At 38.7% G+C, this 12,085-nt stretch overlaps 1 protein-coding gene across 17 annotated transcripts in view; it reads left to right on the top strand.

Annotated features, from left to right (window-relative positions):
- The window catches only part of CEP126 (centrosomal protein 126), a 141,310-nt gene that overhangs the window by 32,178 nt on the left and 97,047 nt on the right, over positions 1–12,085 (top strand). For 15 of the 17 annotated variants that reach the window (XM_070077315.1, XM_051849943.2, XM_051849931.2 and 12 more), the window contains 2 exons: positions 1,459–1,570; positions 10,692–10,890. In XM_070077315.1, coding sequence (XP_069933416.1) covers positions 1,459–1,570; positions 10,692–10,890 — 311 coding nt within the window. Of the gene's footprint in view, positions 1–1,458; positions 1,571–9,447; positions 9,529–10,225; positions 10,292–10,691; positions 10,891–12,085 lie in introns of those variants that run through there. The other 2 variants (XM_051849962.2, XM_051849969.2) reach the window with 2 other exon arrangements.

Raw genomic sequence — 12,085 nt, forward strand, 5'->3', positions numbered from 1 at the left:
AAAAATTTTGACAGGTAGAGTTACAGACAGTGAGAGGAAGAGCAGAGAGAAAGGTCTTCCTTCTGTTGGTTCACCCCCTAAATGGTTGCTACGGCTGAAGCTGCGCCATTCAGGAGCCAGGTGCTTCTCCTGGTCTCCCATGCAGGTGCAGGAGCCCAAGCACTTGGGCCATCCTCCACTGCCTTCCTAGGCCACAACAGAGAGCTGGACTGGAAGAGGAGCAACCGGGACTAGAACCCGGTGCCCATATGGGATGCCAGCGCCACAGGCAGAGGATTAATCAAGTGAGCCACGGCGTCAGCCCCTGAGAACTTATTCTCTCTGTGTCAAGCCCTTACTCCCTACATATCAAATCAATAAAATTTTTAAGATTTACAGTAATAAGTGCTTAATACTTGATATTTTTTATATTCTTCCTTTTCTTTATAGGACTATTTATAAATTTGGTCATAAATTTAAGAAACTACAAAGTCAAATACAGAGGAGTTTTTATGCCAGAATAGAAAACTTAGGCATTTCTTGAAAGTTTCCTTTTTCCAGATAAATATTCTTAAAGTTGATAATGAACATTTTTTTAAAGATTTATTTATTTATTTATTTATTTGAAAGTCAGAATTACACAGAGAAGGAGTGGAAGAGAGAGAGAAAGAGAGAGGTCTTCCATCTGGTGGTTCACTCCCCAAATGGCTGCAACAGCCAGAGTTGTGCCGATCTGAAGCCAGGAGCCAGGAGCTGTCCTTGGGTCTCCTACACGGGTGCAGGGGCCTAAGGAGTTGGGCCATCCTCCACTGCCTTCCCAGGTCATAGCAGAAAGCTGGCTCGGAAGTTGAGCAGCCAGGACTCGAACCAGTGCCCATATGGGATACTGGCACTGTGGGCGGTGGCTTTAACTGCTAAGCCACAGCACTGGCCCCGATAATGAAAATTTTGAGAAACCATTTTCCTTTGGGAATTGGATGTCAACATTAAAATATTTAAACTATTCTCAAAATATTTTCTTTTTGGCCGGTGCCATGGCTCACTTGGCTAATCTTCCACCTGTGGCACCGGCACCCCAGGTTCTAGTCCCGGTTGGGGCGCCAAAAAAAAAAAAAAACTCTGTCTCGGTTGCCCCTCTTCCAGGCTAGCTCTCTGCTGTGGCCCAGGAAGTCAGTGGAGGATGGCCCAAGTGCTTGGGCCCTGCACCCGCATGGGAGACCAGGAAGAAGCACCTGGCTTCTGGCTTCGGATCGGCACAGTGCGCCAGCTGCAGTAGCCATTTGGGGTGGGGGGTCAACCAACGGAAGGAAGACCTTTCTCTCTCTCTCACTGTCTAACTCTTCTTGTCGAAAAAAAAAGTTTCTTTTCATAAAAGTTTTAGAGAAATGTTGTGTCATTGACCAATTAAATTATATTCAGAGATGTCATTGAAGATAAAGTGATCTTGTTCTACTTGATCTTTCTTTATTATCCCCTTAGTTTTTCAAAAACCAGTTCCTCCTTTAGAAGAGGCTCTGAAACAAATTCAGGAATCAAACTTAAAATCAGAACTAAATCTTCCGTTTTCTCACAGGACAACCATAAACTGGAAGTAAGTAATTTATGTATAACTATTAATATATAATAATTATATAGCTCTGTAGTTCCCATGTTTATATGCCTTTATTACCAGTATTCCTGTCCTCTATTTTAGAACGTATTTTGTTTTCACAAATTAAATGCAAATAGATTAGAGTATAAATTGCTTCAAGAGTTGTCAGGATTCAAATGTTGTCTTGAAGTCTTTCATAATATGAATGCTGCCTAATGTTGAGTAATTTCTGTAGACTATCATCAAAACTATTTGAAAATATTAATATTGACTATTACTCATCTTTACTGAGAAGAGAAAATTGTGTTGAATTGCAGTGATATGAACTTAGGTAAAAAGAGTAACTGTGGTAGAAATGCATTTTTGCTCATAAATCTTTTCTGGATGTCTCAAAAATCCTACAGTGTCTCCTGACTCCTTTTCAGGGTTGCATAAATGAATTATCTAGAAGCCATATGATAGGCCAACCAATCACCAGGTACCCTCTGGCACCCTGTATTTTCCATTGAGTTATTCTGAGTATTTGTTAATGTTGCTATAACGTAGAACTAGATCCGATGTTATAAGGGGATATAGAGAAGTGTGTTACTGTAAAATATAATCCCTTATGTATAATCTAAGGCAGAAATGATATAATGCCTCAGAAAGTATAGAATAGTACGAAGTCCATGATAATAATATTTAAAATTTGCTTAAAGATATCTACAGTTAGAGGCAAATAATGTTAATATCTTATTTTAAATTTTTTTAGATTTAACATTTTAATATTTCATTATATTCATTTTAATGTAAATATTATATGCATATAGATACATATTATCTTGCTTGAATGCAGACATATTAATATATAATATAAGATCATGACAAGTTTCATAAAGTGAGGAAAGAAAAGTATATTATTATGTAGAGGGTGCAAGTCAGTAGAGACAGCATTTATAACTATCTACATACCAAATAATATGACTGCCACACATTTTTATACCCTTTCTAAACAAACATCCAGAGAAAACATGGAATTTGTCATTCTGTGTGTGGCTTACTTCACTTAGCATAATGATCTCAATTTCAATCCGTTTTGTTGCAAATGTTAGGATTCCATTCTTTCTTATGGCTGAGTAGTATTCCATTATATATCTATACATTTTCTTTCTACAGTTATCAGTTGATGGACATCTAAGTTAATTTCATATCTTTACTATTGTGAAGTGGGTTATAATACACATGTGAGTGCAGATATGTCTTTCATATGCTGACTTTACTTCCTTTGGATATATATCCCACCCCAGAGTGGGATAGTTAGGTCATATGGTATCCTGTCCATGATATTATTCCATTTTAGAATAACTATTGTCAGTAGTTCCCTTGATCGGGACTTTCAGTCTTCATTAGAATTCAGGAATGATCTCATACAATAGAGAACTCTTCAGCAAAGCTTTGAAGAAATTAGGAGTTAATTATGGAACAAATGGATAGATTATATTACAGTGAACATGTGCAAAGGGCAAGGTTTATCAAAGGTATGATGTATTCTAGGAGTAAGAGACTGAATCATAAAATGTAAAATACTAAAAACTTGGTAGATATGAAGTTGAAGTTAAATACATCTCTATGCTAAGGAATATAAACTTTATCCTAAGAATTTAAAAGGCATTAATAAGAATTTTAAGCAGTTGGGTAAAATCAAATTTTCTTTTTATATGTTTGAATACATTGTGGCCAGTTATGGATAATGAATTGAAAAGAGGCTAATTCAATAAATGTAAAAATTATATGGTCGTAAGGGAAAGGTTTGAACTAAAGGTGTTTAAAGGTAAGATAATAGATATGGTCAACCATGGAGAATGTGTGCTGTGATTAACACTGGAGAATAGCAGTATTTAAGAAAATAGAAGAAAGAGAAGTATGTGAATAGAAACAACTAGGATGGCTGATGAAGGATGAGAAGAGGGTGGTGTCATGGAAACTATGGCGATAGAATCATGAAAATTATAGAAGAGGGTGGTATAATGGAAACTAAGGAAGGATAGAATTTCATAGAAAAAAAAGTTTACAGAGATCAAATGGCTTCTAAGGAGTCAGTAGCATAAAAAGTTATATCAGAATCCTGGCAGGGAACAAGCAGAACATTTAAATGGGTGACTGGGAGGTTAATAGGAGGCCAGCAAAGGATGGTGACGCTTCCACAGAACTGACAACAAAGTCAGTGTTACCAAAAAGAGGTAAACTAAAAGGAGCTGTAGCTGTGGACAAGGGTTCTGTACAGGACCTGAGGTCCTTTGTCAATGAACATAGCCACTGCTAAATGAAACTCACCTGGGAGGAAACCAGAGAAATAAATATCAAAAGCCTCTTTGTTCTGTCACTCTCCCATTTCCTACAAGTGCCTTCCGTTGGACAAACCCAGCCATAAATCAGAGGCAGGAATCATTCAGCCTCTGGAGCACAGAGCCAAGTGGAGAAGTGTGGAAAGTGAACCTGGAAGAGGAAAAAGAATGTTTAGCAAAGAAGCAATGTGTCCACTATACCCACAACAAAAAAGTCACTAGCAGTTTCTGTCAGAGCAATTTTCGTAAACTCTTAGGTACACAAAATAGATTACAATGAGTTGTAAAGAAATGGTAAGAAAGAAATATAAGAAATATGGCTTGGCTGTGAAAATAAAGAATTATGGGACAATAGCCAGAGGAGATATAGGGCCTTTACATTTAAGATGAGATATCTTATTATGTTTTAATGTGAGTGTCTATGTGATAAGCAATAGAATCACAGTCTAGAAAGGCAGAAAAGAATAAAAACCTGAAATGACTTACATACCTATTTTGTGCTGGCCATTGATTAGTATGAGTTACAAAATGAGATCTCATCCAGTTATATTATAATTCTGTGTAAAGGCAGTTATATGAAAATACACATATAATCTTGTGCAATCAGGGCTGCTACAAAAATTAGAAAAGTGATAAAGAAATATAAAATTGAAGTTAGAAAATAATCTTAAAGGATGAGTAAAAATGGTCTAATAAAGGAACAGCAGTTGGGTTTGGATATGTAAAGCATTGCAGCATTGTAAAAAGCACAGACCCCTAAGAAAATGCACATTTTTCAGAGTTGGAAGGAGTATAGAATGTATTGCTCTTTGGATGGGAGATTATCTAAATCTGTAGATTGAGATTAGATGTGAAATATTTGTCTCTCTATTTAGAAACTTTGAACTTTAAATTCGTGGAGAAAAAATGCAAATTTTTAAGCAGAAGTGATAATCATCCTGTTTATAATTTAGGAAAATAAAAGTATGAATGTTGGAGAATGGAGTATATAGGGATTATGGAGACAAAATGAAAAGAGATTGGGATAACCAAGGGAAAGATCATTACTGCTAAACTAGGATAGTACTATTTTGTATAATGAAGAAAGGACAGAGCTGATAAAGAATTTAAAAAGTTGCGAGTGGTTAGAAGAAAAGCATGATAGAGAAGAAAGAATGAAAATAATGCATTTTTTACAATGCAAAGAAGTGACATAAAGAAATAAGCCAGCATTGTGGCCCAGCAGCCCTGCACCCTCATGGGAGATCTGGATGGAGTACCAGGCTTCAAGGCTTCAACCTGGCCCAGCTCTGGCTGTTGCAGCCATTTGAGGAGTAAACCAGCAAATGCAAGATCTGTCTATCTATGTGTGTCTCTCCTTCTGTCTCTGTAATTCTGCCTTTGAAATAAATAAATAAATAAATAAATAAATCTTTTTTAAAAGAAAAGAAGTAAGAATTTAAGGATGTTGGTCAAATAGAAGTATAATAATTGGAGTGTACAGACAATAGTGGCAGCAAAATCAGGAAATGTCCATAATTTCTAAAGGACTTATGTTAAAAATGTGGTAGTAAAGAAGGAGTTACAAATAGAAGGAGAAGGTGTTTCATGGAAAGAATAGATTATGAGTTTGCTTTATGATAGAAAAAGAGAAAAATGGAAACAAAAAAATCTGAGGAAGCTGACATTTTGAAGCTCGATTGTCGCTCCCCCTCTTCACGGAGGAACGACACAGGACCTTGCGCTGTTCTTTTGTCTGCTCGGCCCTCCCCGGGTTTGCTGCTGGTTCTTCCCGGGTTGGCTACCGACCCTTCCACCTCCGTGGAAGGGCGGTTCCCCCTGCCACTTTCCCCACTTCCGCGGGGGAGCGGCACACCGCTGGCTGGCTCTCTCGGGGGCTGCTCAGGTGTTCCCCTTAGATGTTCCTGGTGCATGTTGTCTCTCTCCTCCTTTATAGTCCTCTTCCACCAATCCCAACTCTGCTACCCACACGCCGAGTACGCTGCTCTCCTCCAATCAGGAGCAGGATCAGCTCCTGCAGGTCATCACTCAAGTTGGCGAGAGGCAGCTGCGTAGAAGTTGTTACTCCCTTCTCAGCTCCATATTGTGGGAGAGCAGATGCATAGAATAAGTCTTAATTCCAGTAACAGTCTAGTCCGAGTTGCTCCCCACACTCGATTAGAAAAATTTGGTGCCGGCGCCGCGGCTCAATAGGCTAATCCTCTACCTGAGGCGCCAGCACCTCGGGTTCTAGTCCCAGTTGGGGCGCCAGATTCTGTCCCGGTTGCTCCTCTTCCAGTCCAGCTCTCTGCTGTTGCCCGGGAGTGCAGTGGAGGATGGCCCAAGTACTTGGGCCCTGCACCCGTATGGGAGATCAGGAGGAAGCACCTGGCTCCTGGCTTTGGATCAGCATGGTGCACCAGCTGCAGCAGCCATTGGGGAATAACCCAGAGAAGTAGGAAAATAACTAGGTGAACATGATGATATGGAAACCAAGGGAATTAAAGTCAGGAAAGAGTAGTCAAGACTATTTTCAGTAATTAAGTCAGTTAATCACAAAGCAGTGCATGGAAGTAGTAGAGATAAAATCCAGACAGCAGTGGGTTAAAAAACAAATGGAAATTGAAGAAAGTGAAGGCAGTGTAGTGTGAGGATACTCAATGGAAAACCTTGTCTGAAGAAAGGATGACAGCTGGGGAGATGGGTCATGAGGTTCAAGGGAAATTTAGCCTTAAACAAAAAGCCTTAAGCCTTTTAACATGGAAGTAATATGCATTCTAAATACAGGCTTCTTCATCTTTAGATTTCTTGTTCTTGTTACTATCCTTTTTATGGGTCAGATAGTTAAAACTTTAGTATAATAAATGAAAGCATGGGCATTTTTCTTATTCTAATGTCTAGTTGCTTAAAGTTTTAGAAAAGTTAAACTATCAAACCAACTTTTACTTCCCTAAAGAAAATGAGCATATAATTAGCATTACAGAAAATCTATAAATAGCATGTCATCTTTGTATTATGAGAAATGATTTTCATTCTGCATTAAAATACTCAGGTTTTTTTAAAGATTTATTTATTTATTGGAAAGTCGAAGTTACAGAGAGAAAGGAAAGGCAGAGAGAGAGGTCTTCCATCCACTGGCTGACTCCCCAATTGGCCTCAAAAGCTGGAGTTGCACTGATCCAGAGCCAGGAGTCAGGAGCCTTCCCTCAGGTCTCCCACATGGATGCAGGGACCCAAGGACTTGAGCCATCTTCTACTGCTTTCCCAAGCCATAGCAGAGAGCTGGATAGGAAGTGGAGCAGCCAGGACTTGAACCGGCACCCATATGGGATGTTGGTACTGCAGGTGGTGGCTTTACCCGCTATGCCACAGAGCCTGACCCCCAGTTAGTTTTTATATTATTGTGGCTATGAACTTCTCATGAGATCGATATTCAGATGTGTGTGTGTGTGTGTGTGTGTGTGTGTATCACATACTTGTTATGTATTTGGAAAACAGATGTATACAATGTATGGAGAGAGCACCAGAGAATTCTCTCCACAGATAACTCACAGATTTGAATAATGTATATGAAAGTGCTGTGTAAATTATACAATGCCATATAAATATGACATATTAGAATATCAAGGATGATGTGTTAGGTTAATGGAAATGTTTATACTTATTGCAAATATAGTATCAGTCCACTATTATCATATTAAAGACACATTTTCAGTGGAATATAAATGTAATATGTTAAGGAATATCAAGAAACAATTTCCAAAGAAGCAGTACTCATGAAAGATTGTTCTAATGTAGAAAATATTAATGGTAGATAAAAAATGATTTGAGAATGTTGGCAATGTGATCATCCAAAAGAGGAAAAATAGTATGAAAAAGTATAGGGCTTCTAAAGTTTAAGCAAGACAAATCAGAGACATAAAAGCTACTTTAGGTAATAATGAGATACAAGAATGTCAATAAGGATCTAAAAGATATAATAAGTAATCAGCCTTCCATCACAACCAGATTCTCATCACGAAGCTAATTTATTTGACTCTTCTGGTAGGTATAGAGAAAATGTGTGTATATTCTCTCCTGTATTAAATAATTAAACTTTAATAATTAGATATTATTAGATATCTATCTCCAATACCCATGTATTTTGGGTGAGACAGTTGATCTTGAACCACATGCTGCCCTGAGAAGTCTGGCCAAAGCTGAACAGTTCTCGTTTGACCTCAATTTGCCTGTTGCACCTGTGCTATTAACTATGTTTTTCTAGCCTGTATTCATCTAGCTTTATGGCTAACAGACTTCTGAGAAGTGAAAATCCTCTAAGAGCAAGGAATTAGGAAAGGGGAACCTGAGTAGAGCTATGCACATTTCTCAGTCCATGTGAGAGTCCCTGGTTGATAAAAGGAAAATCATCCATGGACACTAAGGACAAAAAAATAACATGAATCAAAATAACATGGATGACATGAGAGACATCCTAAAGAACCAAAAATCCATCTTAATAAGGTTCTTTCTGCCTGCCTATCCAAATGCTTTTCCATCTGTGCAGATCCATTCCTGCTTGTCCAGCTGTCTCCACAACTGATCCCTATTTACCTAATCAGCTGTCTTCTTCACGTGTCCCATTGCCCTCTCATCATTCTCAAATTCTTCCTAGCTATCCCACAGTTTCTCCCACCCGCCAGCCTCATATCTTGCCTGTTCATGCATCTATCCCCTCTACTTTTCCAAAGTCCTTCCCATCAGTCCCATTCCCATCTCACCCCATCAAGTATCTTCCCTGCCCTCCAGTTACTTCTAGCTTTTCTAGCAGTTTCCCTCCTCTACCACCCCGTATTCCTTCTGGCCCACCAGACTGTCTACCCCACCCACCCCGAAGTTCTCCAACCATTCCTGATCCTGACTCACAGAACAAGTTATTTTACAAAACTTTCAGACCCAAGCATTTCCTTCCAGCACAGGGTTCTACCCCAGCTACTCTAACGCCTGCCCTTATTCGTCGTTCCCTTCCTACTCGATTGGTTTCCCCAACCCCTTTGGAATCTCTCCCTGTTTTGAAGCCTTCTTGTTTATCTAGTCACCCCCTTCACCCACCAGCCCCCACTGTTTCTTATGTCACTCCGTTGCCTGAACATCCTGCTAGATTGAATCCTTTGCCGTCAGTCCTGCAGTCTCTTCGACAAATCACATTATCAAATCAGCCCCAGACCTATGTGGAGCCTCTACCTTCCTCTGTTATCTCCCATCCACCTCCCTGTCATTCTCCAGCCTCTTCTTTGTCTTCTTCTTCAACATCATCTTCACCCTCTGTACTGTTTTCTTCCTCATCCACGCTTTCCTCTCCTTCAGCTTCCTTTCCTACTTCTCCATCTTTACCTCATTCATCTATTCCTCTTTTACCCTCTCCTTTGTGTTCATCTCCCTCTCCATGTTTGCCTCCAAATTATTTAGCTTTTCCCTCTCCGATTTCTCCTGTTTCTTCTTCATTTCCTCCCATGCTTCACTCTCCTTTTATTTCTACCTACCCATCTCCTTTTATTCCTATCCATCCCTTCAATCCTCCTAACTGGGGGAAGAAAGTAGAGAAGAGAAGAGAAGAAAGTGGAGTAGAGAAGAAAGGAATAGAGAAGAAAAAGTTGAGAGACGACAACTTTAAAGGTAAATACGTTGAGTTTATTAGATATTTTGTAGATATAGCTATATTTTGGGGGGAAGGGTGACTGGAGGGAAAGAATTATTTAAGAGTAGCAAACTGTAAAAGGAAGAGACATACACATACTCTTAATATTCAGGAACTTGTATTAAATATCTTCTTGCTCTCCCTTATTTCCCTGTGAGGACAAAGGGACGTTTAGGAATCTAATAATCATTAACCTTGACTATTTCAGTCTGTCCATATAAATATATATATGGGTGTTGGAGATAGGTATATGTCACATGTGGCTCTGTGTCTCCTTCTAAAACATTTTTATCATCATTGAATTGGAAATAATTCAGTTGAATTGGGACTCAATGCCCCTGGGATTTATACTACCGACCCTTCTGTAACAGGCAGTCAGCTAGTTGCATGATGTCCTTATCCCCATTCCCTAGACTCCCACAAAAAATCATCCTTAATGCATTGTTTTTCTATTTTTTCACACTGTTTGTACACTGAATATGTGCTATAAGTTTCTAGAAGATAGAAAATTCTAAAAGGTGATGTCATGCAGTGATAATTTGTGATAGCACTTTAGCACACTAAAAGTGGATGCTAGGTATATGTACCCCTCTTTTTGTTATTATATTACTAAATCAACTGAAAACAAATGTGTAACCTCTTCTCTTAAACACAGTTAAGTAAAGAGGAAATTCCTGCATTCTCTGACCAGCAGTTTTCATATTTTCTATCTGCTTGAACCTTCAAGCAACTCTATTCAGGGTGTGTATTCATGTTAGGAGTCCCTAACTGACATGACATCAACTTAAACAGTAATGCAACATATTATTCATATGGGAAAGCTCTTAAAGAATAGAGGACTGGGACATCTGTAGAAATTACGTCTACCCCATCCCAAATGATAGAGTAACAAGATTTAATAATCAAAGCCATTAATTTTGGGCTGTTCCAACATGAACATGGAGTTTTTTATTGGTGCTATTTAGTCAGAATAATTATTTTCTATTGCTTTCCTTAAATTCCCATTCTAATATGTCTATATTTCTCCAGTATCCTTATATGTGATTATCTGATTACATATTATACAAATATATTATTACTATTTATAGAAAGAAGCTAATTTTATTTAAATATACTGAATTTTTTTGTGTCTGGTTTACAGGGCTATAGATTCTGCTTTGCCTTCAGCTTTGTCAAAAAATGATCACAAGTATCAGACACATCTCTTATCCAAAAATGATGACAATAAAGAAATGAAGGAAAACAGCAGGACAAACTTAGTTTCTAAGAAAAATGTATTCCAGCTTAAACTAGAGGAAACTGAAAAACTCCTAAAAGATCAGCACTTAAGCAGTTTGCAAGTATGGAACTATATATTTGTTATTAATATTTTAATTTCTAATAATAACTTTGCCCTTTTGCCATATTTTCCACTAAAGAAATATATGTCATTAGCCAAAGGTAGGTAATGAAATAAATTTTAGGTGAATCAGTACATGTTCATTACAAACACTGGAGAAATATTTTTGGCTTTTTCCTGTCTTTCATCTTGCTTCTTCTATTGTTTTTTCCTATACTTCATGTGTCTTCTATTTCAGAAACATACTTTCTGAATATTGTTTTTTGACAGATGTTAAAGCTGTTTGTAAATACAATGTACTATAAATACCATTGTTAAAAACTATATTTTAAAAAAGTAACCTGGGGGTCAGCATTGTGGTGTATCTGGTTAAGCCACCGCCTGCAGTGCCAGCATCCCATATGGGTACCAGATGGAGTCCTGGCTGCTCCACTTCCAATCCACCTCCCTGCTAATGTGCCTGGAAAAATAATGGAAAATGGCCTAAGTGCTTGGGTCCCTGCACCCAAGTGTGTCACTTAGATGAAGCTCCTGGCTCCTGGCTTCATTCTGCCCCAGCCCTGGCCATTGTGACCATTTGAGGAGTGAACCAGTGCCTGGAAGACCTCTCTCTTTCTCTCAGCCTCTGCCTCTACCTCTCTGTCACTTCACCTTTCAAATATATAAATAAATCTTTAAAAATTATAATAATAATCATAAAGCAACCTGAAAAATATAATATACATGGATATTAGGTCCATATGGAAATATGGCAAAATTAACTGGAAGTCATATTTCTAGTCTATGCTAGTAGAGTATTTATTTTGTTACTTTTTCCACAAATGTAGATTTCAGCTGATTTTTCTACTGATTCATACTCTTTATTTCTCATGGATGATATATGAAATTCTTTTTTTTTTTTTTTTTGACAGGCAGAGTGGACAGTGAGAGAGGGAGACAGAGAGAAAGGTCTTCCTTTTGTCGTTGGTTCACCCTCCAATGGCCGCCGCAGCCGGCGCACTGCGGCCTGCGCACCGCACTGATCCGATGGCAGGAGCCAGGTACTTACCCTGGTCTCCCATGGGGTGCAGGGCCCAAGCACTTGGGCCATCCTCCACTGCACTCTCTGGCCACAGCAGAAAGCTGGCCTGGAAGAGGGGCAACCGGGACAGAATCCGGCGCCCCAACCTGGACTAGAACCCGGTGTGCTGGTGCCG

This window comes from Oryctolagus cuniculus, chromosome 1 (genome assembly GCF_964237555.1).
Source record: "Oryctolagus cuniculus chromosome 1, mOryCun1.1, whole genome shotgun sequence".
In the NCBI taxonomy this organism is placed as follows: domain Eukaryota; kingdom Metazoa; phylum Chordata; class Mammalia; order Lagomorpha; family Leporidae; genus Oryctolagus; species Oryctolagus cuniculus.